Below are 23,173 nucleotides of genomic sequence, written 5' to 3' on the forward strand. Positions count from 1 at the left end.
GACCTCCTTCTCGACCTTCATTCCTCGTTTGTTCTACCAATCGCAGCAATCTCACTCAGATACATATCAAGGAATCGCCATGATCTTTCAGGCCGGTCGGTCCGTCATACGACTGCCCCAATTAACGCTGCAACGTCTGGGCAATGGTCGCACGGGGCTCAGCTCCTCCTGGGTTGAACGCGTGCCCGCTCTCTACAATGTTGCCCAATCGCAACACTATCCCGATCTCATCCTCAATTCCAGGTTGAATGCACCGATACTTCGCCGAACTTACGCGCAAAGAGCTGTGTCACGGCCCAAAGCCCACACCGGCAGGACAACCACCGCAGCAAGAAAGGCCCCAACCACCTCGAAAACGAAAGCCGCCAAGAAGCCCGCACCCGAAAAGACAACACCGAAAGCGGTACCAAAGGCCAAGTCGAAGGCAAAGCCAAGAATCACACCCAAGCCAAAGCCCGCAAAGAAGAAGAAGGCGAAGGCGAAGGCGAAGGCGAAGGCGAAGCCCAAGCCCAAGCCCAAGCCCAAGCCCAAGCCTGAGAAGCCCAAGAAGGTGTTGACGGAGGCACAAGAATCTGCTTTGACTACAAAGCAGCTCAAGGCGACTACAAAGCAGCTCAAGGCGACAGCTCTCAAGCGCCCCCATGAAACTCCTTCTAGTGCATGGAATGTGTATTTAGCAGAAAAGATGAGGGCAGGTCGCGGTGTAACAGGAAACAGCTTTGCAGCGTTGTCGAAAGAAGCGAGTTCGGAGTACAGACAGCTGACTCCAGAGAAAGTTGAGGTATGTTTTGACTTTCAAGAATTGACCCGTCTATCCAAACTAAAACCTGAAAGCACTACAATCACCTAGCAAATCAGAACAGAGCCGCGAATGCTGCGGCTCATCGTCAATGGATCGAATCCCACACTCCAATTATCATCTACGACGCCAATCTTGCGAGGCAGCAACTCAGAAGACTGGGGGTCACTGCAACCCCACTGCAAGACCACAGGCAGGTCATAGGCCTGCGTAAGCCATACAATTATTTCTACCAGGGGCGTTTGCAATCGGGTGACTTCAAGGGCCTGGGCGTGGTTGAGGCTGCAAAGCTGATAGGCAGAGAATGGAAGGGTCTTCCAGTTGGGGAGAAGAAGGTATGTCGCTGTAGATTCCAGGCTGGTTCGGGCGCTAATCTTCTCTACTAGCCTTTCGAAGATTTGGCCGCCCAAGACTTGGCAAGGTATGTGCAGGAGCGGAAGACCGTTCTGAACAAGGATGTCAAACAAAATGCAAGCTGGAAGCTTTAGATTCTACTCCGACTGTCTATATGACATCTCTCGTCGTGGGCGTCCTACAGATTGCGTGAGTGAGAAAAAGGCTGTTCCGCTGTATTCTCTTACGATGTATAACCACCTTGTAGTTTTTGATGGTTGCGTTGCAGATGGAAATACTCTAGAGGCTGTTTGTCAGTGGGAGATGTCAGAGGACGGGTTTTCACTCCACGCTATTCAAACAGAAATATTGGATCAATCCTTCAATTTTGATAAGTCAACGATGGCATCAAATTTCATTAGCTCTGTAATCACGAAGCCCTTATAGCTGATCAACCTCTTCACTATGCTACCCTCGTTTCCCTGCCCACATGTTTTGCTTTCAGATCCGAGTGACAAAATCCCCCCAACATACGACGTCCCTCCCACTTTTTCCCCAGAGGCGATCCTTGTCCCACTTGTAGCAGACATAGCGTTGCCCCCAACGTAATACCGCGAGCCGTTCGGATTGTCGTGATAATAACTCCCTTTTGACCCTCATCAGTTCGTACCAAAGATCATAAGACAGAACCTACATCAACTGTTCTTAAGAAACTCACCGTCCTCGTCAGAGGATTGGTAAGGATCTGGATTGACTTACCCTTTCTACCGGGAAGAGGAGGGGAGTCCACACTTTGGTAGTGATTGCCGTGAGAACGTTTGGGGACAACTACCTAAGGAGGGGCTGGGGCTGAGCTACCGTGCTGTTTCATGTCGCAGAAGCGCCACGCTTATTCCGTATAACGAAACCATGTCGGCTTTCAATCAAACATCTTGCCACATATTAGGGGATACCGAGCAGCAGTTCCTTTTGGATTGCATCTCTACGGAATCTAGCTGACAGCAAGCATCTCTTCGGAGCTCTTGCCAAATATCACGGAACAATCACCGCCTCTAACCCGGAAGATGACCATCTTTGTTCAGGCCAGGCCCATGTCTTGTCAATCGGGTCACTTCTTCCCTCCAGGAGCGGTATATTTCGACCCGCCATTGCCGTCGTTGTGGTAAGTGGATCCGTTCGAGTTGCTGTAATAGTAGCTTCCTGTCCTCTGTCTCAGACTCTCGCTACTTTTGGAATCTCTACATCACCACGCCGCACGGTTATGGAAAACTCCGACTTACCGTCGTTGTTGGAGTAATGATAGGTGTTATCGTTGGCTTGACTGCCTCCGGTGGATGGGGTGTAGTCTCGGCTGTCGTAGCGGTTGCCCTGCCAAATAGGTTGGCAAGTGTCTCAGGGCAGGCTGGATGGGGAATATACCTGGCTGTTGGTGCCGGAGCTGGTCACGTCGTACCCCTTTCCGCCGGATCCGGATGATTGGGACATCTTGATTGAGATGAATTGACTTGAACGAGGTTTTTTTGTCACTTGGGGAGTTTGAAAAGTTGATGTTTCTGCTGTGTAGTTGACTTGAAAAGTACTTTGGTGAGAGGATGTCTTACGGCAGGGAGAAGGCCAGATTTATAACCCGGTAAGTTACATTTTACTAAGCCAAATATGGCTTAGCACGATCACATAGCTAGCATTCTCGTAGCAAGAAAATACCAGTACCAACATCTTACACACCACGAATTCTATCATTTCAGTGTTCACACTGGACACATGCTGTTCCCCACCTGACCCCACACTTTGAGGGGTAAATATTAGGTGATCCATGCAGGGCCGGTAGCGACAGCAAACGCAAAACCAAATCTGACCTCTTCTTCTTGGCATTCAAACCAAGTAAAATTCATGTCAATTGGGCGGAGTGTTCTAAATTCGCACGCCGTTCACCATGTGATCTGGATTTCAATCAATGTCACATCTCGTTACAGTGTCTTGGAAATGTCTTATGGTGTTTAGCTGAAGTATCCCAATGAGGACCGATGCTCGTAAAAGGGGAAAAGCGACGGCCAGAAGCTTGACTATGCTTGCAGATTTGTATTGCTTGCGAGAGTACATGTACAGCCCCCCCCTCCGAGTATAATGGCAGTCACTCGCTCGTTTCCTCTACGAAGAAACATCCCGTCGTTCTCTGCAACCTAAGTTCAGTCTCCTACCACTCGTGTATCATCATGCTTCTCTCCTCTTTGCAAGTTGTGTTTCTCTTTGCAGGTCTTGTCCACTGTCAAGCACCATCCGGGCTTTCGGCGTTCGTATCCCTTTCCAAGATTGAGAAGAATTCTATGCTAATACCACGGTCTCCAGAGCCAGCCTCAGCTCCACGAACTATGCAGATCTATCACCGAGTGTTTCAGTGCCGAGCTCCGTCTCCACCGCAGTTGGCTCCCTTGCCAGTAATCCCAGTGCTGTTGTAGCCACAGTCGCTTCTGGTCTGAGTGGTACGGCCCCATCACCCTTACTTCACAGTTGTCCAGCCTCGTACCTGTCTATAACCGACTCGGCCGCGTATTCATCGAGCATGATGAGGGCGACTAGAATTAGCACAGCCTCGATTGCACGAGCTGATAATGACACGCTCGCAGACAGTACTAGCGGAGGACCATCCATGGGATCACCAACGCCCGCCACTTCTGTCCCGTCGTCCTCGGTCATGGCGGGAGCATCAAGCTCATCAGCGTCATCAGCAACAGCCGGAATGGTCACGTCAACCAACATTGGTACAATGGGAACATTTTCCGGAACCGCTGCTTCAAGTACTGCCAATGTAAGAGAAGCAGCATTTCTCATGTCGGAAAGAGTGTCCCACTAACCCCACCCTGCCCAGGCTACTAATACTACGGCTGCCTCGGCTTCGTTTACCTCCGCCTCACCTACGAGCTCCAACAAGAACATCGCCGGTCAACCTCGTGGCTTCGCTGGTACTGCCGGGATCCTTTTCCTCATCGCGATGATCACTGGGCTGTACAACTGAAACAGTCCAATGTCAACCCTGTATTGCGGAGTGCGTTAGTCAGGTTTCTTTCCTTCCTTTGTCGGCGAGCCAGATACCTTTGTTGTAATGAGTTTTTTTCGATACGCACTCCGAATTCTTTCATCCTTTTGCTTCGCTTGTAGCAAGCATAGTGTCAAATCTCACCACATGCTGTTCCCGACATGACTACAATCTTTCAGGCAACATAATCAGGTGACGCTTGCAGAGGCGGTGGCGGCAGCAAATATAAATCCGATCTTGACCTGTTCCCCTGGAATCTTGGCAGCCAAACGAAATGAAATGCATGTCTTTTGTGTGAAGCATTCGAAATCCGCAAGCAAATCACAATGTGAAACAACGTTCAATCTTCCTATTAATAGTCACGGTGTCACGGCAAGGTCTTGTGATGTGGGCGAAGCATCCCAAAGAGGAAAGGCGACGGCTAGGTGCTTGAGCTGTGAGTGATGGGAAATTAGTTTTATTTTCGAAATTCGTTGTCTTGCATTTTGCATCATCACTCCTTCGAAGAAGCACACTTCTATCATTCTAAAACCTAATTTGAAACACTCCAACCCTCGAGCGTCATCATGCATCTCTTCTCTGTGCCTACAGTTATCCTGTTCGCGAGTCTGGTGTTCGGTCAAGGGAACGTTGCCCCTGCAGCGTTGGTGGACCTCTCCTTAACACAAAATTGACCAAGCTAACATGATGCCAAATTCAGAGTTGATGCCAACACTCTTGGCGGTGCAGATGTCGCAGCTTCTCTGTTTAGCCTTTACAAGAGCGGAACACACCCATCAGCCAGCCCCACTGCGGGCTCGACCGCTGTCCCTGTCACCTTCCAGACTGGTACGGCTTTTCCTCATCGATCTACCGCCACCCCAGCACGAAACCAATTCGCACTCGACTCCATCGGCTTTTCCTTGAGCGTGATGAGCGCGACTGCGAGCAGCGCAATCATAGCAGCAAGAGCTGACAGTGACACCTTTACAGGCAGCCCTACCCTCGTAATGGCAACCACCCCATCTGCGACGACGAGCCTTGAAGCAACGACATCTACGGCGGCCACCCCAGCGGCCGTTGTCAGTTCTGGCTCGTCGATGTCCGCCATGGCGAAATCCTCTAGCCCAGCAGGGACATCAAGCAAGACAGCAAGTGGACTCGCCACCGGAACCGCTATGTCAAGTCCTACAAACGTGAGACGAGGAATATATGAACTGGCAGATCGCACGGCCTGCTGACTTACTCCAGGCCACAAAGACCACGGCTGCCTCCGCTTCGCCTACCAAGTCCAAGAAGAATAGCGCCGGTCAATTCCGTGGCGTCGCCGGTAGCGTTGGGATCCCCCTATTGGTCGGGGTGTTTGCAGGGCTTTAGGAGTTCCGAAGTCTGGCATTGCCAGTGCTGAGTTGCAGGATGTGTCAGACAGGTTCCTTGCTTCTTTTGTCGGCATGCCAAATGCCTTTACTGTAATAAAAGTTTCTGCATGCACGGTCGTTGGTTTTCGGTGCATCTAGAAGCCTAATTAGACAACCTTTGCCGATAGTTGGCTCTAGATACTCACTTTTTGCCTTTGGTATTGCTTCTTAAAGCGCATCTCCGACTACACTGCCGATTATTCTGACATCCCTCATCTCATTATCCACCCAGCAGCTATGGACTCCTCCCGCCCCTCCCAGCCTTCCCTCTCCTCTCTACTCCCCTAACTCCAAGCCGGTTCCTGAACTCGACCCCAGCGACCTCGCTCCTATCCATCGTACCTACATTGATAACATTTTGCGCAACCAAAACCTGGGCAACCTTTCTCACACCCAGAAAGCACGAATATAAACCCCGCGCCCGCCTCTTCCAAGTTGAACACAATATGCTGAGCTGATGTCATATTTACTGGATCGTTTCCAGATATCGATGTTTCGTCTTCCCCCTGTAATCTGCGCCTCGCCGATTTTTTTGCCATCCGACTCCCAAATCTGCTGCTTCGGGACAATATTACGGGATCGTGTGCATGAGATCTGTACCCTCCCGGTAATCCAGTGTGAAATTTGGACGATTCACGCTCCACTGGACCTCAGACTGTTAGGCTTGATCCTACAGAGGCGGCAAACAGCCGAGAACGAATAGGTTTAGGTCCCTCTGCTTGATCTCTAACAAAAACTTCCATCGCCACCTTTTAGGTAGGTCAACATGTGTCGGAACGGGGGCTTGCTTGTTGGACAAACATATCGCGATGTCTTGGTAATATCTCCGCCGTGCAATATTGATCTCGGTGATGCATGGTGATTGAAGCCGAGCGACAAGCAATCCGGCTACCTGCATCAACACGTCGGAGAAAGTCTCGGGTCGTGGTCTTTGTAGGAGTGCATCTACGGGTGGACTTGCTTGTGGTTTTTCATTGCCATATCATCACCGTCGTTGGATAATATATTCAGGACTTCCCTGCAACACATCCTTGGATCGTCAAGCGCTGAAAACCCAAAAGAGAAAATGCATTCGTCCTTCCTGCAGATCGTTGCCCTGTCCGTGAGCCTCATCCACGCCCAAGCCGTTGCTCAGCCGTTCGTAATCTTTTCTCTGCTAAACAATTTCCCCCAACTGATATCTACACTTTCAGGAACAACTCCAGCTCTCCCACCACATCCTCACCTATTTCCAATGACCACGCAAGCGTCTTCCACACAATCAGTCCATCCTACAACGCTTCCAGCGTCAGGTTCCATAGGAACTCCCATCTTTCATGTCGTCTCGTCCTCTCCAACGTCCTCGACCGCCACCCCAGCGACACTTGCGGCGGTGACAAGCATGGGTGTGGCGACAGGTTCGAAGAAGAGTCTGGCAGGGCATTCTGGAGTGCCGTTGGCGGCCGCTGTCGGTCTGGGGATGGTGGTGATGGGCGCGATCGCTGTTATATGACATGCGTTAGGCAAGGAGTAGGGCGGTTGAAGGATTTTGGTGGAGATATGATAATGGGTTATGAGATGTGTCTGCTTTAGCTGTTCACTTTGTTCAAAAAGCCGAAAGTTGATGTGAATAGTACAATGTGCGCATCTATTGCAAGCCTCATAGTGTATTGGAATACTGTGCACCTGATATGCAGCGGAACGAGCTTTTGCCATTGGTTTTGGAACCTACGGACTGATCTGTATCATTTCACAACGTGGAGATATGGGCATACGGAAACGCCTTGCGCAGTCGCGTCACTGTCAAATCACCATCACAATCATTTGAATAACAATCATGGCTCGTATCCGCAGTGAGTCAACGTGCACTTGAGGAAAGGCCAGGTTTGGAAGGGCCGTCCCACCAGTTAGTGACCGGCTCCCCATACTCCGTCCGGCCCACAGCCGCCCAAAGATATTCTTCACGGCGCTCGAGCTCCGCCTCCGCAGGACTGCCGGCTGGTGCTGCTCGTCCAGCTCTGTGAAGACTTTGGGCTAGAGCGTCTCCAACGTCGGGATCGCTGTTACCAGGGTTCCAGTCTATGTCGCTAGGTGTGTGATTCCATACGTGGAGACTGTAGAAGGTGCTGCTTGGGGCTTTGACTCACGTCAGCAACACAGCGGAAGGTTTGGGGATATCATCTTACGGAGTGCGGGATCGGGGAAGATTTTGCTGTCGCTGTTGGTAATGGGGTCTATTGTGTTTTCCAACCCCTTCGTGACCATTCCTCCTTTGCCGGCGGAAACGCAACGCGCAAGTACCCATGCTGCCATGGCTTTGATATCGTTTGGCACGATCCAGACGGGATCCAGACTTTGGGCGGACTGGCCAGATGTGTGAAATATGATATCGCACGTGCCTGACAAATTTCCGAATTAGGCGTTTCTATCATCTCGCTGGAAGGACCGGCTTCTTACCATGATGCACCTCGAGTGGGAGCACGTTTCTTTCCTCTCCAGCGGCAGGTTGAGTGTACCATGCAGTGGGCGCAGTACCACTCGGTAGATTTTTGAAAGCGATCTGGCAATCGGAGAGGAGAGGCGGAGAAGGGTTGCTGGAAACTCGAGTCAGCCTTCGTCCTTGTAAAATTAAACTAGACTGTTTTATGGAGTACGAATACAGCCAACAGTTATAGAACGGCTCATGAGTCCCACAGCATGCTTTATGACTCGGATTTTGACACAAGCATAAATGTAGGATTCCGATCTGTATACTTACGCGTAGTAGTCTTTACAATTGGAAACATCTGGAAGAGATAGCGGAGGATAAGCTACCTGGACCGCAGAGGCGTTCACAGCCAATTGAAAAAGAGACAGACTCATATTTTTGATAGGAATCCTAAGGTTGTATGTGCTGAAAATGTCTCGAGGCTAACCAGCAGCTCAAGAGCTGTACTTATTCCAGAAACCCTGTGCGCCTCTATCGGCTACGACATGTCTTGCTTGGGCGGAAAACAGGAATACCCGTTCGCAAGTTGAGATGGCGCGTGTTGTTTTAAATACCACCCCCTTCCGCCTCCCAAAAAAAAGCCGGGTAAAAAAGGGGGAAAAAAAAAAACCACAAAAAACCCCCCCTTTTTTATAAAAAAAAAAAAAAAAAAACCCAAAAAAAAAAAAAAAAAATTAAAAAAAAAAAAATAAATTTAAAAAAAATTGTATGCCACTATCTCATAGCCTCCCGTAGATATTGACATACAGTAGCCTGAGAAGTCATTGCGAAAAAGTTGCCGACGTTTCGCATCATGGAGGCAGTGGAGAAAGTCTCCCTTTGTTTCGAAATTGACCATAAGGTTTATACCAGGCTGAGTACAAACAATTTTTAACATGTATCATGTGGTTTATCTCCCAATATTAACAACGATCTGGCGCAATCAAAGCTCCGCTGTATGCTTCACCAAGAAGATAAATAGCTCGAGGCGGATCGAAGGACACTTTCGCATTTCTCTGCTTGATACGAATTTCTTTGCTCGATACGAAACGTCGGAAGGTCAAGGAAAGAGATGACACGTCTCCCAAGTCTGCCTCATAGTCACTTACGCCAATAGCGCTTACAAGATACAATATAATTATACGCGTTACCGCAGAAGTATGACGGAACCGGCGAACATAGCCCCCGTAAGCGAGGCGATAATTCATTCGGGCGCAAGTGAGCCCATCCGCTGCATCCCGCGTGCATCTCGCCCGCTTAGAACAACCGTGCCCCAGTCGCTCGCCGTTACTGTCATCTTCAATTGGGAGAATTGACACGAAGAACAAAGTGTGTGTATAGAGACTGGAACTCAAATTTGACTAGTGCAGTGTACACTTAAGAGTACCACAAACGCTGGCCACTTCCTTCTGTCTTTTCAGTCTTGCTTTAATGCCACCTGCCCAACAATGGCCAAACTCCCTACATCCATGGAAGATAAATCAAAGTGTTTGAAGTGTGAACAGGAGATAGACAGCCCGTTTGACCCTCGTTAGCTCGATGTATGCGGGAATAGCGTTGCTTGCTGCATAGTCGCACAAGAAACGGTCTTTGTTGAGTGCGAAACATTCCATGTGAACCAGCCTAGTGACTTCGTGTGTTTTCGGAATGCGCCTTTTTTGTTGCGTGAAGAATGGTGGCGTTCATTTCCCGTGCTATCTTGGACTTAGAGACCCAAGAGTGTTATTGGTTGCAAGTCAGGTGTATCCTCGCGGATCAAGTTTTTGCGTTTGTCACAAACACCGTGAAGGCTGCCAAAATAGACGAGGATCAAAATTGCTCTATAAAATAAGCAAGCAGATAGGCTGACGGGGAATAACCCCGCCGAATGGCGACTCGAAATGTCGACTCGAAATGGCGATTAGGACCCTAGATATTTTCTTTCTTTTCCAGCATACACGGGATGGGTATCAGAGAAGTTGCGTATGAAATCTCCGGCAAATGACAATTTATAGCGGGGATGTGACGTAGGTTTTCTTCTATTATAGCATTGGATACCTCGAACACTCAATCAAATGACGGGAATTAAAGAACTTTCCTTCAGATAATAGCACCCTGCAAAGCTCGATGCTTTTATATTATGATGGGATACGTGGGGACAATCCGGCAGAATGACGGTGATTTTATAATTCTTGAGCTGCTTTATACTCGGAACTGATCGGATTTATGGGATCTTACCCCCAGATAATGACGAGTTCACGGTTGCTAACTTTCATAATGTCAGAAAAAATAGGATTCACGGGGATTCGACCTTTACATCGCGGTAACTTTCTATTTCTCGAGCTCACTTAGTTGTCGTAAAGAATGTTCACCCATTTCCCGATTTCTTGAACTCAGGCTTTTGCCAGAAACGTTACACATATGAGACTTTTCTTACAAAAGGGCGCCGATCTTCTGGCCCTCGAAGCTCGAGAATTTGGAAAAAGGGTAGATATATGAGACGATTTGGAAAGCAAGATTCCTCGAATCGACAGACTTGGTTCCTGGCTAGCATAGTAGCGTTCATTAATGGTTCGATTAGCTATTCGAAGCCCAATAGGACATGAGGCACTCTTACTCCGATCGTGTCGAAGTTGTAAAAAGCTCTATCCGCAGAGAGATGGTTGCAGAACTGCGAGGTACCATTAAAATAAATGCTATATAGAAAGGGGAGCATCCTAGACCCTTATGCGATGACTTCTGATGCCATCAACCATGACGATTGTTGCAAGAATTTTCGCCGGCCTTTAAAAACGCAGGCCGGTCTAGAGTCCGAGATCATGACAACCGTGTCGAAGAGCTACAAGCGAAGATCAAGCATCTTAGGTCAGATCGAGGACTCAAACAGAAAGATTGGGTAAGCCACAAAGGGTGATTAGAAAAACATCCTACCACACGTTGGCCAACCAGTGTCTCAGAAAGACCAGTGCCACTTTGAGTTCCAAACTAAGTTGTGTCGAAGAGAACTCTCTAGAACCAATATTAAGGCAGTCTTGTCTAAGGCATAGCTTCAGCTGATACTCTAAGTAAACAGAGATATAGACTCAGAAAAGAAATAAGAGTGAGAGAAAAGAGAGTGGTAGATAAGATGAAAGTGGAGAGGTTCAGAGATTCAAGTAGAGCTTAGTCAATCCCGAGAGTCTAGTATCTTCAAAGCTAAGGTTATCGAAGCACTAAGAATAAACTAGTATTTTCTTAGAGGTGTAAATAGTAATATTGGATCTTATATCATATTCATCAGAAGGAAAATTATACTTCCGGGTTGATGAGGAGAGGGAGAGATAAAGTAATATCACCCAGCTTTTGAAGAGAGGTGAGATGTAGTAATTATGCATATGAGGTGAAGATTAAGAGAGAAGGAGATAAGAATATGTTAGGTGTATTCACGCATAACATTTATTTTTTATTATATTAATATATTATTCATTTCGAGGATAAACGTGCTTTCATTCACGGACTCTATGCTGGTCCTGACATTATAATAAGACTCCTTCGTACCCCCCCGGCGAAGAAAATTGACGGGTTTTTCACTTTCTGCTCGGAGCAAGCGACCGAGCCTGATAAAGAAAACGCTGGGTATTTCTACCATACAGAAGCCCCACCACACATCCAAATCATAAGAACCTACATCAGACAACCTACATTATCAACGGTAGCCCAATCCATCAAAAAACGAGTCCCCTACATCGAATACAAGAAATCCTTCTCCGCCTCCGTTACCCGCAAAAAGTCTATCACCGGCTAAAAGACCCTCGGCGGACTTCCTACCATTCGAAAGAACACCATTCAGAGTACTCATAGTCTTTACGGCGACTTGATCGGTCAAGAAACGAAAGAAACAACACTATTTCGAGCGTCACAGTCAAATTTCGACTCTCAACACAGAGATCTACCACCTTTCTCAACTCGCATACGCCCTCACAGTACCGGAGTTCCAGAGATCTCTCCATTCCACTCGGCAAAGACACTATTCGATATTTACAATCCCTCAACAAGGAAGCCCAGCCAAAATCGCCATTTTTACGCCTATCTTCTCCGCTCCGTTCTTACCTACATTCAACACATCATGAATTCTTCAAATCCACCTACATCGACACCAAAATATCGCCCTCCACATCATCGTCATAAGAACGCTTCCTCTTCCTCTCGGTCACGATCTCCTACACACCGTGGCCAGCCTTATCCTACACACTATCTCACATACGAAGACCTACATACGAGATATTCGCCTTCAAATTCGCCACGACTTCGTATGCCACGCGTACAGCGCTCTCTATCTGCTGAGAATCTTTACCAGCGATTTCACACTAACCAAGAAGAGAATTAGGCTTAAAAACCCGAGACACAAAACCAAAACTCTACTGGCATCTCTATCCTTCCGCCCCCGTCCCCATCTTTACCTATACTACGAGATTTCGAAGCACTAAAAGTATATCAACATCGATATCGATCAATCTCGCCACAGTCAGTTAGACAGCCACTTAGCCCGAGGCTATCAAATTCACCTATATTCAACAATATTGATAGATCCAAATTTAAGAACTAGAAAATAAGAATTATAGATAAACTCAGCCTCAATAAAGATTATTATTCTATCTACGCTTTTTAGATAAACTACGTTATATCACGCCTTAAAGAAAAGACTATCGAGCACACGATATCTAGACGTCGAACGACTATAAAAAATCCTTATCTCTTAATCAACGACCTCCTAGATCAACTAAGTGACCTTTATAAGACTCTATTAAATATTATTCGATAAAGAAATATTTATAACTACTCAATCTTCAGAAGATATAATAATCAGTCATTTTCCGAGTATTACGAGGAGTTTATAAAATATATCGCGTATATATAGAAGTATAGCGATAAAGAATATCAGATTAATATTATTCAGCTAGATCTTATAATCGACTTAAGGGACAAGGCAAACCTTCGTCTCCTAGACGAATATACTATATATAAAAGAAAGTGAATATTACTAGACCTAAAGGAATACCTTATTATATTAGAATATCGTGATCTAATATATACCGAACGGCTGGTAAATAAGAAAGCAAAGGCATTTACCAAACAGTATGCCAAGGCGAGACTCGAAGATGCAAGCAAACCGCGTGGCAAATATGCTATTATTCCTCGCCCTAATCTAGAGGAATATAGGCGATAGGCCGGACCCACCAGGCCTGCAAACGATGGGCCATGTGAACGTATCAGACCTACAAACGATATAGTCATGAGAACGCAGCAGATGTAGTCAAGAACGCAGCAGCCCTGCAGATACAGTCGAAATCAGCATGAACACCGGCAAATCCTCGGACATTGTATTTTTGGACGAATTGAAACCATCTGATATCTTCAGAAAGGTCTCATTTTTTCACATTCGTAAATCAATTCCTCAGACTCATATTACTGAATAATTACCTCATGTCAGGCCTATCAACCAGGCTCCCCGTGTTATTATATGCCTAAACGACTTCCGAAGCCATAGTGCGTCACCTATAAACCTCACTGTCGTCGTTAATAGCCTCGATCGATATCGGCTATATGGCGTCCCATAGAGAAACTCACACCGGAATCATCTGATATTGATTTAGAGTTTTAGCGCCTACGGCTCGGTTCGATTCGGGAGGCATCGACCAATCAGATTGCATCATTTCATCGATTTCTTCTCCATCATATCAGGTGACCATTGCATAGCAAATCCTTTTTCGGTCATTATCCATTCAATTCTTCATGGTTCCTCATCAAATTAGGAGCCCCTTAACGCTACGATAAAGTGCTATCGACGACGCGCTAGCGGAATCTCCGGGACGCGATATCGCTGTCGCCGTCGCCGCCGGAGAAAGGTACTAATTTGGCCTGGCACAGCACACACCAAAAGTCTTTGTTTTTATGGATTTCAGCGAGCGATGGTTCTTTCGAAGAACTATGGATGTTTGGAGATACAAGGCGAGCAATGGGCCTGCATCTCCGGTCTACCAGCCATGGGGGCCATGGCTCTTTGAGAGGGGGAGTACTGTTACGAGCGTACCCTACTCAGCCCTCAGCCCTATGGCTAGCGGGCCTTGGCGGAGGCATCCCCTACCATATCATGCCTCCTGCCCACATACATAGTTCGGTAGCCTTATTATCCTATCTACCTCACCCATATGATATGCCTCTATACTAGTCCTGACACTATTCTCGTATTTTCGATTAATAAAATCTCTATATACTTTCTATAGAGATCTAAAAATTGCTATATTAAGAGACTATAAAAGATATATCGTATAGAAAAATAAATATAAAGAAAGAATTCTTCGATTATAATATATTATAACGAATTACTATATAATATAACTATTATAATTATTTAGAACTAATAGTTAATATATAATATCGTATATTACTTCTTTAATAGCGAGATTAAAGACTTCTATTAGTTATTATATAATAAGCTTCGAATTTATTTAGTCTTATAAACTAATAGCTATCTATATTTTATTTATAAGATTCTATTCTTATTAGCTACTTTATTAATATTTATCTTTAAAGATAAGAGTTAATAGAATAGTCTAGTCTATAGTATTAACGACCTCGATAATTATAATTAATTCTCGATTTTCTAGCTATATTTTAAAGCGATATTTATCTTTAATTTTTATAATAGCTTTCGCCGTAGAGGCCATATCTATAAGAACCCCTTTCTTATTAAAATTATATATATTTTTTAGAAGAATCTTATACTCGATAATAACGCTAACTAGAAGATTAAACTAGCGATAAATAATTTCGAAATATATAGCCTTTACTCGATTATCGTCTAATGCTCTACTATATATAATTTCTAATTAATTATTATATTTTAGAAATCGTTTTATTTATCGTTTATTTATTTATATACTTAAGTTTCTCTTTTTCGCTTATAAAAGCTTTAAGACTATAGTTTATAAGGCGTTTACTCTAAGTAAGTATCTTTACTTAATTAATTTTATATATTATTTAATTAAAATATCCTTCTCTTCTTAAGTAAAATACTTTTAAGACTCGACTTCTTTTATATAACTCTTTCGACTACGGGTATTAATATATAATAATAATTTAGAAATATTAAATTAAATAGCGAGTTTAACGAGTTTTAGAATAAGATCTTTTCGCTATTACTTTAGAGTCTTAGTCTTTTAAATATCTATCGTATTAGATCTAGAGAACTTCTTATAAGTTATAATAAAAGAAGAATAATTTAATTAAATATTATAAGCTAATAATAGAGGGGGCGATAGAGAGATAATAGGGTATTCTACGAATATTATTATTTTATAGAAAGACCCTAATCGATAAATCTATGCTATATTCGATTAGACCGCTAAATTTTTGGTGTATATATCAAGAGTCTCGAAGCCCAGTTATTCTCGTTGACCGATCAAGCACGTTATTCCTTTTTTCTAATGATTCCCTTTTCTCGATCATTCCCTATCTCTATTTGTTGAGATTTGCTGCAGCACCTGTGTTGTAGCTACCCCTTATGATGGCAATCAGGTGACAAATTAGCATAGGCTTCACATGGTATAAGTAGCCTACATATTATTCCATAGTTAATCAATCAATCCTTCATACACATTTCCAACACTATTTATTCCTTTATTCCAATCATTCATTTTTCCAATCAATCCATCTTTTCCAGTCATTCCCTTTTTTCCAGTCATTCCCTTTCTTCAGTCATTCCCTTTTTCCAGTTATTCCCTTTTTCCGGTCATTCCCTTTCTTTCAGTCATTCCTATTTTCTAGTCATTCCCTTTCTCCATTCATCCTGGACAGAAAATATTCACCAGAGGCATTGCGTACTATTTAAACCCCCTCCCCTCCCAAAGGGACCATCTCTCCTACATTATCTTCCAATCTCTATATAGAAATACATACGCTTGACTCACGTGTCGGCTATATATATTCCACATCGCTTCTAGTCTTCTGTAAGTCATCATGCCCGATCATCTCCTCGCCAGGTTGCGAAGTGTGACTGATACTTTACAGCTTCTCCGCATCAAAGCCTCTTGCTGTTGCTTCTTTTCCCTTTCTTTCCTCAGGTGACTGGTTCTTGCTAGAGCGCACAGCTTACCGTATCTATCACGATCCAACTCTGCACATCAGAGGACGAGGGTACTGTGGGAAAGGAGCTCCGGCACTCACAGAAGTATGAGACCATACCAGCAGAAGGGCTGAGAGTAGGTCGGCCAACCCTACATACTTTCAACTTGCCGAAGACAGCAACTTCCAGGTCACATACGGTGTTCCCATTGCACGCGAGATGCAATTCAACCAAGGTATCCATGTCAGACTTGAGAAGGATTGGTATGCGATATATATCCAGAGACTGTTAGTGTACTCCGTCGAAGGCAAGGACTTGCAGACTCACCCGCGCATGAAGGACACTTTCCAGGTTGGGGTTCGCATGACTCGTGGTCCGAAGACTGGCCTGAAGGACGCGAAAGACATCGCCAATGGATGCCGAGTGGGCCAAGGGTTTGCCCGGCATTGACTGGGTCGCACCTTACAGCAGTCTGAAGGAAGCGCATATACCGCGGAAGTGATCCTAGCTATCTGGTCACCTTTTGGTTTATGAACCCTCTTCCCAAGTTCGAGTACTCCGCCGCGGTCAAGGACCATACACCACCGTTTCATCAATACTTGGATGAGAATGACGAGCCCGTGATCAACCTCGACCTACCCACCATCGACGTAATCGGCAACGGCATATACAGGCGGTATCCCACGGTGACGGACCGGGACGACAAGAAAGTCGAGACGGGTAAGAAGACGTACTTCAACATGCCAAAGACAACTATGTGGGATTCCATCAAGACCTTCCACATCACATACGGTGTTCACATTGCACGCAAGATGCAATTCAATCAAGATATCCATGTCAGAACGGCAAGGCCTTACAACGAGATCCGTACCGGGCAGAAGCCAATGACTCTATTACACAGACTTGAGAAGGATTGGCCAGAGACTGCCAGTGTACTCCGTCGAAGGCAGGGACTTACAGGCTCACCCGCGCATGAAGGACACTTTCCAGATTAGCAATCTTATAACTCGTGATCCGGCAACTGGCCTGAAGGATGCTAGCCCTCCAGATCGCACGACCGTCCTGTTCGACATATGCAACGGCGACCGTGCACAAGAAAAAGAGCACGAAACGATCGAGGAGCATATCTGCTACGGCCGTGTCGACAACATGGGAGGGAAATCCTTTCTCGAAAAGACCAAGACAGAGTTCTGTGCCTTGTTGACCATACCGAGACGCTTCAAGACGCCCTCATGCGATGATTTCCGATGCCACCAACCATGACAATGTTTGCAAGATTTTTCGACGGCCTTTGACAACGCGGGGTTTAATGCAAGTAGCTCAGCTTGTGTTGTAGCTGAACGCGTCCCGAAAAGCTCGTCATCACGTGATCTGATGGCGCTAGTGAGCCGCACATTATCAACACGGTCGTTCCGGATTTCCTCCCTCATCAAGAAACTGATTGTTGCTAGAACAGCCCCCATACTGTTCACTACACGATCACGATCTTCCTCTGCTCAGCAGAGGACCGGGTATTGAGGGAAGGAGGCTCCGGCCTCTCTTTGGATCCTGTGTCCACACACCTCCGGGTGTGAGTGTGTCTCCACTGGGCGGATTGACCCCCAGCTGATAAAAATATATAATGTCTTCATCGACACAAACCCCTCAACAGCTATATGAAGCTGAGAAGGCTCGAACCAAGGGACTCGACAAGAAGATCGCTAGGTTGGAAGCCGACCGCGAGAACGACCGCCAGACAAAGGAAGCCGACATCGAGAGAATCGATAGCTTAGAAGTGGAGCTTGAGCTCAAGGACGAGGAACTTCAAGCCAAGGATGCTACGATCCAAGAGCTTCAGACAGCCTTCGACGACGCTGACCGACCTAGAGCCCCAGGTGACGACAAGAATGTCGAAGAGCTACAAGCAAAGAACAGGCTTCTCGAAGGGCAGATCAAGGACCTGGGCCAGAAGATTGACCAAGCTGCAAATGGGGATTGGAGGAACGTCGCGCCACACCTCAACGAGACTATCACAAGGAATGCGCGCAAGATGAGTTCACAAATCGATGCATTTGAAGAAGAACTCTCGAAGGCCAACAAACAGCTCTCGAATGCCAATACGGAGCTCGCGAGCTCCAAAGAGGAACTCGGGGAGCTTCGAGAGTTCAACCAGGTGCTATTGAGAGAACTCGATTGTCTGTTAGCTGAAGCTGATAACCAGGCGGACATTCAGGCGTCGAGGAGTCGGAAATTCATTTCGTTGGCACAACAAGTGCAAGAAACGAATCATGCGCTCATTTCGCTGGCAGAACGAGAGAAAATTGAGACCGACTCTCCTTCCAAGTTTACAAATGCCTCTCGTCTGATACGGATAAGACTCGGCGCTGCCATAGACAAGGCGAAACCCTTCACCCAAGGCCTGGAATCAAAGATCACTCCGACGCCAGCGAGTATGTTACCATCCCAAACTGCCGCAAAAAGGGCACGTTCACCCGGTGACATTGAGGTGCGCAGACTGAAACATAGGGGTTTTGGTTAGCAAAGGCCCAAGGGCGTGTCGAAGGGCCAAACAGCGAAAGAGGGCATAGAAAAGCCTCAGGATACGGCTGGCCAAGTGGTCACTAGAGCACGCAAAAGCAAGTCGGCTCCTGCGACTCGAGGCCTCAAACAAGGAGTCCACAAAGGACTTGCAGCCTCAAGCAATCCTTTCGCCGCGCTGGCTGACGATGAGAAGCGGACCACTAAGTCCGCTGCCCAGGCAAAGAACTCTACGGACAATCGACAACCTTCTCCAAGCCGGCCGATCGCCAACGAAAATGCTGAGAAGCGGGACCAGAAAGCTGGCAGCGCAAGGCCAGTCCCAAAAGAGTTTAAATACTCAAGGGCAGTCAAGCCCCCAGCAGGTCGGACACAAAGACCTTCATCAAAGTCCGCGCCGCCTACAAAAAAGAAGTCTTCCCGAACTTCCCGCTCAACCCAGCAGCCCCCTCCTTCGCACCAAAGTCCTCGAGAACGATGGCGCAAGTGGCAATCGACCCGCCGATGCTCGAGAAACCGGCGGCCACGAACCTTATAGAAGATTTCCTGAACGGGACGTTTTCGGATTCGGACGAGTCGTCGGATTCGGACGAGCCAAGAAAAAAGTCGAGGATATCGGACAGGAAGAAGATGCAGGACGCTGCGGCAGGGAACGTCGTCGAACCTGGGAAGCGGAAACCCCGGGTTCCGGAGCCGAAGCCGGAAGCAGCCCTGACCCCACAAGACTTGGCGTCTGAGACTCACGGCAGTAGGAATCTCGCTGAGGGCGAAGTCAAGCCGTCGGCAGAGAAGAATACGAAGGTTATGCTCCAAGCTCTGGCAGACGAAGTTGTTGGAACTGGGAAGCAAAGCCGGCGCCCCAGGGTCCAAAGACGGAGCCGAAGCCGGCCACGCAAGTCATTGAGACTGGGAAGCCAAAGTCCATGAGTCCAAAGACGGAGCCGAAGCCGGCCCCGCAAATCATTGAGACTGGGAGGCCGAAGCCCATGAGTCCAAAGCCGGAGCCGGTCCCACTAGGCTTGGGGGAGAGAAAGTCGAACCCATTGAAAGATCTGGACAAGAGTCTTGGCAAAAAGTCAGAACGTTGGAGCGATTTGAGCGATGCAGAAGAGGCGGAACATGATAGTCTGAAGGGTCATGACGCTGCATCTGACAAAGACACCCCCAAAGAAGTTGCCTCTCCCTCCCGGAACGATAAAGCGGTTGTGGAAGGTACCGCCGGTATCAGCTCTACGCCAGCTGGCAATGATGGCAATCCAGTCGCCAGCTCCAATCCACTCTCCGGTGGAAGCGATCAAGCGGCCGTTGAGGGTTCCGCCGTTGCCAATTCCACACTGGCTATTGGTGAAGGTGATCAAACATCATCGAAGGACGCCGGTGTCGCTAGAGATGCGCCTGCGGTGGTGGAGATTTCTCCCGGTGAGGAAGTGTCAGGCAAGGTAGAGCACGAAGCGACAGGGAAGGACGCCACCGCTCCACCCACCCGTCAAGGTGAAGAAGCTACTCCCGCCCACCCAGCAAAGGCCGAGACTGTGCCATCAACTCCAGCCGCCCCCGGATCTTCCCTTCCCCATGGAGTTGGATCCGAGGCAAAAGGGACATTGAGGAGGAGGAAATGTTCAAGCCTCATCCAAATGCTCCCGGCAGACCCAGACCGAAAGGGAGGCAAAATGGCAAGTTCAAGCGTCAGGAAAAGACATTGGGGGAGGCAGAGGCTGAGGGAGGAAAGCCTGAGGAAAAGCCGGCCAAGTGAGAAGAGGTAGTCACGTCTTCATTGTTACTATCCGATAGCAGAATTTGTATCATTGTGCTCTCCAGTAGCTGAAATACGATTCGTTTTCGAGGTAGCTTGAGGTCATTTACCAAGAAAGTGCTGCGAGTGAAGTAGACAAGGAAACCCTACATCAGTTAGACATGAAACCCTAGGTGGACGAAGGCATGGAAGTTCTCCGAGTGAAGTGGGCTACATCGAGTGGGTGAGAAGTCCTAATTTTACGTAGAAAAGGAATCCCTAAGAGCAGTCTCCGAGCAGAGGCAGTTTTCGTGGGGAAAGGGCCCCTCAGGTTACAGCGGTGTTGCAGACAAGCGGAGAAGACAGAGGTGCAATCAACTCGAGTGCATTCACGCATGGCATTCAATACTGACATAAATGCAGTTCTTGCTCTCTTCAAGTCCCGGAAGAATGCAGTGATCACGAACAGATGATATTCACTGTGATACCCTCTACTACCTATCTAAACCCTTTTCCTCCCAGAGGAACCATCGCTCCTACCACCATATCTCAACTTCTACATGTAGAAAAACACGCTTGACTCTCATGTCTTCTGTATCTACTTTGCATCTCTTCCAATTTTTTGTAAATGATCATGCCCGGATTGCTTGCTCGGTAGATTACGAGTGAACGAAGAGGGAGTGGCCATCCTGAGTCACCAGATTACGATGGACCAAAGGCCATTTTTTGAGTGGCTTTTAGGTAGAATCTGGGGGGGGTTTTCTAACGCATAAATGCAAGGCTTGTAACACTAGCTGGACCGAAAATTACCGGCTTCTCATGTAAAATCCTCCTTCTCCGAAACCTTCCTTCTCCAAATCCATCACAACAGTCGACCGTTGTACAAATCTGATAAACTGATGGTGACAAGTCTGGCTTCTCCAGCAAGGCACACTTAAGTTTTGTAACTTGTGTGACGGGGGAGGTTTTCCCTTGTAAATCGGATTCCCAGAATTCGTCACACCTCCGGGTGTGGGTGTGTCTCCACTGGGCGGATTGACCCCCAGCTGACAAAAATTAACCCATATGTCCACATTCCCAATGCATACCAGCGAGAATCCCAATGCTCCTGCTGAGAATGCTGATTGGAGGAAGAATGTCGATGATCTTCACGAGATTCTAGCCTCTAATGCAACGTCAGTGATGAGGAATGTCCCGCCTAGAGGGCGCCCAGCCTATGAAGAGCTTGCAGATCAGCTTCCAGTCATACTGAGCGAGATTCGGGACTTGGAAAGCCTTCAGAAAGAGAGGCTGGACGACATTCGTCGATGCCACGACCAGTGGCAGACGGCGTTATCCGATCGAACAGGCGAACTTGGAGACCTCGACAAAAGGGTTCGAGGAGCAGATAACAAAATCAGACAGCAGCAGTCCAAGCTAGATGGGCAGATGCAACGCATGAGCCAGAGCGAGACTACTTTCGAGCAGCGTCAAGCTGAGGCCGACCGGACGTTTGCTAACACACAAGCCAGTACGGCCGCCGCGGTACGAGCCCTCTCCGACCTCACAGGGGAGAAAAATCACCTCGACAACTTGAGGAGAGATCTAGAAGCGAAAGAGCAATACCAAGAGTCTCAGACCCTGGCTCTGTCCAAAGCAAATGCACAGTTGGATCAAGAGGTAGCCAGCAACAAAGCTAAAGAAAGGAGACTAGCACGGGATCGGAAGACGGTGGGGGAGCAGCAGGGTAAGCTCGATAAATGGAAAGCTTACAAAGACCACCAGGTTGCAAGCGCCGTGGCCAAAGCCAACGAAGCCACTGAGAAGAGCAAGAGACTGTCCAGGGCAAGTGAAGGATTGGAGGTCGGCATGCAGAATCTTTGCGTTAACATCCTTCCGGAAAAGGAGGCAACAATCAAGAAGCTGACCGCATCCCGGAAAAACCTGACACAAGAGATCAACGACCTCAATTCGAAGGTACTGAGTCTTGAGGACAAAGTTCGAGGGCAGATTACTCAGCTACGCCAACTCGATCAGGAGAAGACCTCATTACAAGCTGTTGCCACTCGGGCCACCAGTGAAGCGGAATTGACGAAAACGAAACTGACGGAGGCCGAGACTACAACTCAGTCGCTGAACACGGCCTGGAACGACAATTGTCTACTCCTGAAAACCAACGACGAGCTGCAAGCAGCCGCCCGCAATTGCAGATCGGAGCATTCCGACATCGAGCAACTTCGGCAGCAAGTACTGGATCTCCAGATACAGAATGACGAGTTAAGACCTTGCAAGATCAACTTCGATGCGGCTAAACGCCTCCAGGATTTGAGCTTCTCTCAGATCAAGGAGCTTCGAGAGCATCGCGATGAAGTCCAGCAGGACCTCAGCAACCTGAAATCCCAGATGCAGCAGGACCTCGGTATTCATACCACCGCAATGGCCAGCAAGGACCAGATCATTTGAGGAGCTTCACGGAAGTTGCGACTCCATTGAGCGGGAGCGGGATGACCTCAATGAAGAGTGTAACAAGCTTTTCGCGGAGAAAAACCGGTTGATCGCTGAATTGGATGGTCTGAACGGAGAGAAGGCTGACTTGGTTGTGAACTAGAACGTTACCGAAGCCGAGCTCAAACGCCTGACAGCACAGCTCCAGTCCTGCCACTGCTCCGCCTCCCACAAACGTCTCTACGACCAAGTGGACTCTGGAGGGGAGGAAGCCTCGACTGCAGGTCAGGCCGTATCGGCTATAACATGTCTTGCTTGGGCGGAAAACAAGAATACCCGTTCGCAAGTCGCATAACCCTGAGAAGTCATTGCGAAACAGTTGCCGACGTTTCGCATCATTCAGGTAAG

The 23,173-nt window shown here is 47.4% G+C and overlaps 8 protein-coding genes across 8 annotated transcripts; 5 read left to right on the forward strand and 3 right to left on the reverse strand.

The window, feature by feature from the left end:
- Positions 1 to 79: 79 nt before the first annotated feature.
- On the forward strand, positions 80 to 1,287 carry HO173_005107 (uncharacterized protein; the record flags this gene model as incomplete). The annotated part of the gene is made up of 3 exons (XM_037307025.1): positions 80 to 781; positions 835 to 1,134; positions 1,186 to 1,287. The coding sequence occupies 3 exons, from the start codon at positions 80 to 82 to the stop codon at positions 1,285 to 1,287; spliced, it is 1,104 nt and encodes a 367-aa protein (XP_037166149.1).
- Positions 1,288 to 2,240: 953 nt separating this feature from the next.
- Positions 2,241 to 2,617, reverse strand: HO173_005108 (uncharacterized protein; the record flags this gene model as incomplete). Its single annotated transcript, XM_037307026.1, has 3 exons — positions 2,241 to 2,332; positions 2,413 to 2,500; positions 2,552 to 2,617. 3 exons carry the CDS (start codon positions 2,615 to 2,617, stop codon positions 2,241 to 2,243), a joined length of 246 nt encoding a protein of 81 aa, XP_037166150.1.
- Positions 2,618 to 3,345: 728 nt separating this feature from the next.
- Positions 3,346 to 4,145, forward strand: HO173_005109 (uncharacterized protein; the record flags this gene model as incomplete). The annotated part of the gene is made up of 3 exons (XM_037307027.1): positions 3,346 to 3,422; positions 3,479 to 3,938; positions 3,999 to 4,145. 3 exons carry the CDS (start codon positions 3,346 to 3,348, stop codon positions 4,143 to 4,145), a joined length of 684 nt encoding a protein of 227 aa, XP_037166151.1.
- Positions 4,146 to 4,732: 587 nt separating this feature from the next.
- HO173_005110 (uncharacterized protein) lies at positions 4,733 to 5,522 on the forward strand (the record flags this gene model as incomplete). The annotated part of the gene is made up of 4 exons (XM_037307028.1): positions 4,733 to 4,809; positions 4,867 to 4,994; positions 5,139 to 5,341; positions 5,397 to 5,522. 4 exons carry the CDS (start codon positions 4,733 to 4,735, stop codon positions 5,520 to 5,522), a joined length of 534 nt encoding a protein of 177 aa, XP_037166152.1.
- A 1,355-nt stretch (positions 5,523 to 6,877) lies between these two features.
- HO173_005111 (uncharacterized protein) lies at positions 6,878 to 7,258 on the reverse strand (the record flags this gene model as incomplete). The annotated part of the gene is made up of 1 exon (XM_037307029.1): positions 6,878 to 7,258. One exon carries the CDS (start codon positions 7,256 to 7,258, stop codon positions 6,878 to 6,880), a length of 381 nt encoding a protein of 126 aa, XP_037166153.1.
- Positions 7,259 to 7,400: 142 nt separating this feature from the next.
- On the reverse strand, positions 7,401 to 8,404 carry HO173_005112 (uncharacterized protein; the record flags this gene model as incomplete). The annotated part of the gene is made up of 4 exons (XM_037307030.1): positions 7,401 to 7,678; positions 7,729 to 7,941; positions 8,000 to 8,136; positions 8,301 to 8,404. 4 exons carry the CDS (start codon positions 8,402 to 8,404, stop codon positions 7,401 to 7,403), a joined length of 732 nt encoding a protein of 243 aa, XP_037166154.1.
- Positions 8,405 to 16,311: 7,907 nt separating this feature from the next.
- HO173_005113 (uncharacterized protein) lies at positions 16,312 to 17,355 on the forward strand (the record flags this gene model as incomplete). Its single annotated transcript, XM_037307031.1, has 3 exons — positions 16,312 to 16,526; positions 16,571 to 17,024; positions 17,071 to 17,355. The coding sequence occupies 3 exons, from the start codon at positions 16,312 to 16,314 to the stop codon at positions 17,353 to 17,355; spliced, it is 954 nt and encodes a 317-aa protein (XP_037166155.1).
- A 358-nt stretch (positions 17,356 to 17,713) lies between these two features.
- HO173_005114 (uncharacterized protein) lies at positions 17,714 to 22,783 on the forward strand (the record flags this gene model as incomplete). Its single annotated transcript, XM_037307032.1, has 5 exons — positions 17,714 to 18,577; positions 18,623 to 18,974; positions 19,055 to 19,340; positions 19,382 to 20,368; positions 21,433 to 22,783. The coding sequence occupies 5 exons, from the start codon at positions 17,714 to 17,716 to the stop codon at positions 22,781 to 22,783; spliced, it is 3,840 nt and encodes a 1,279-aa protein (XP_037166156.1).
- Positions 22,784 to 23,173: the final 390 nt, after the last annotated feature.

This window comes from Letharia columbiana (genome assembly GCF_014066305.1).
Source record: "Letharia columbiana isolate WasteWater2 chromosome Unknown Sc0000013_s0, whole genome shotgun sequence".
In the NCBI taxonomy this organism is placed as follows: domain Eukaryota; kingdom Fungi; phylum Ascomycota; class Lecanoromycetes; order Lecanorales; family Parmeliaceae; genus Letharia; species Letharia columbiana.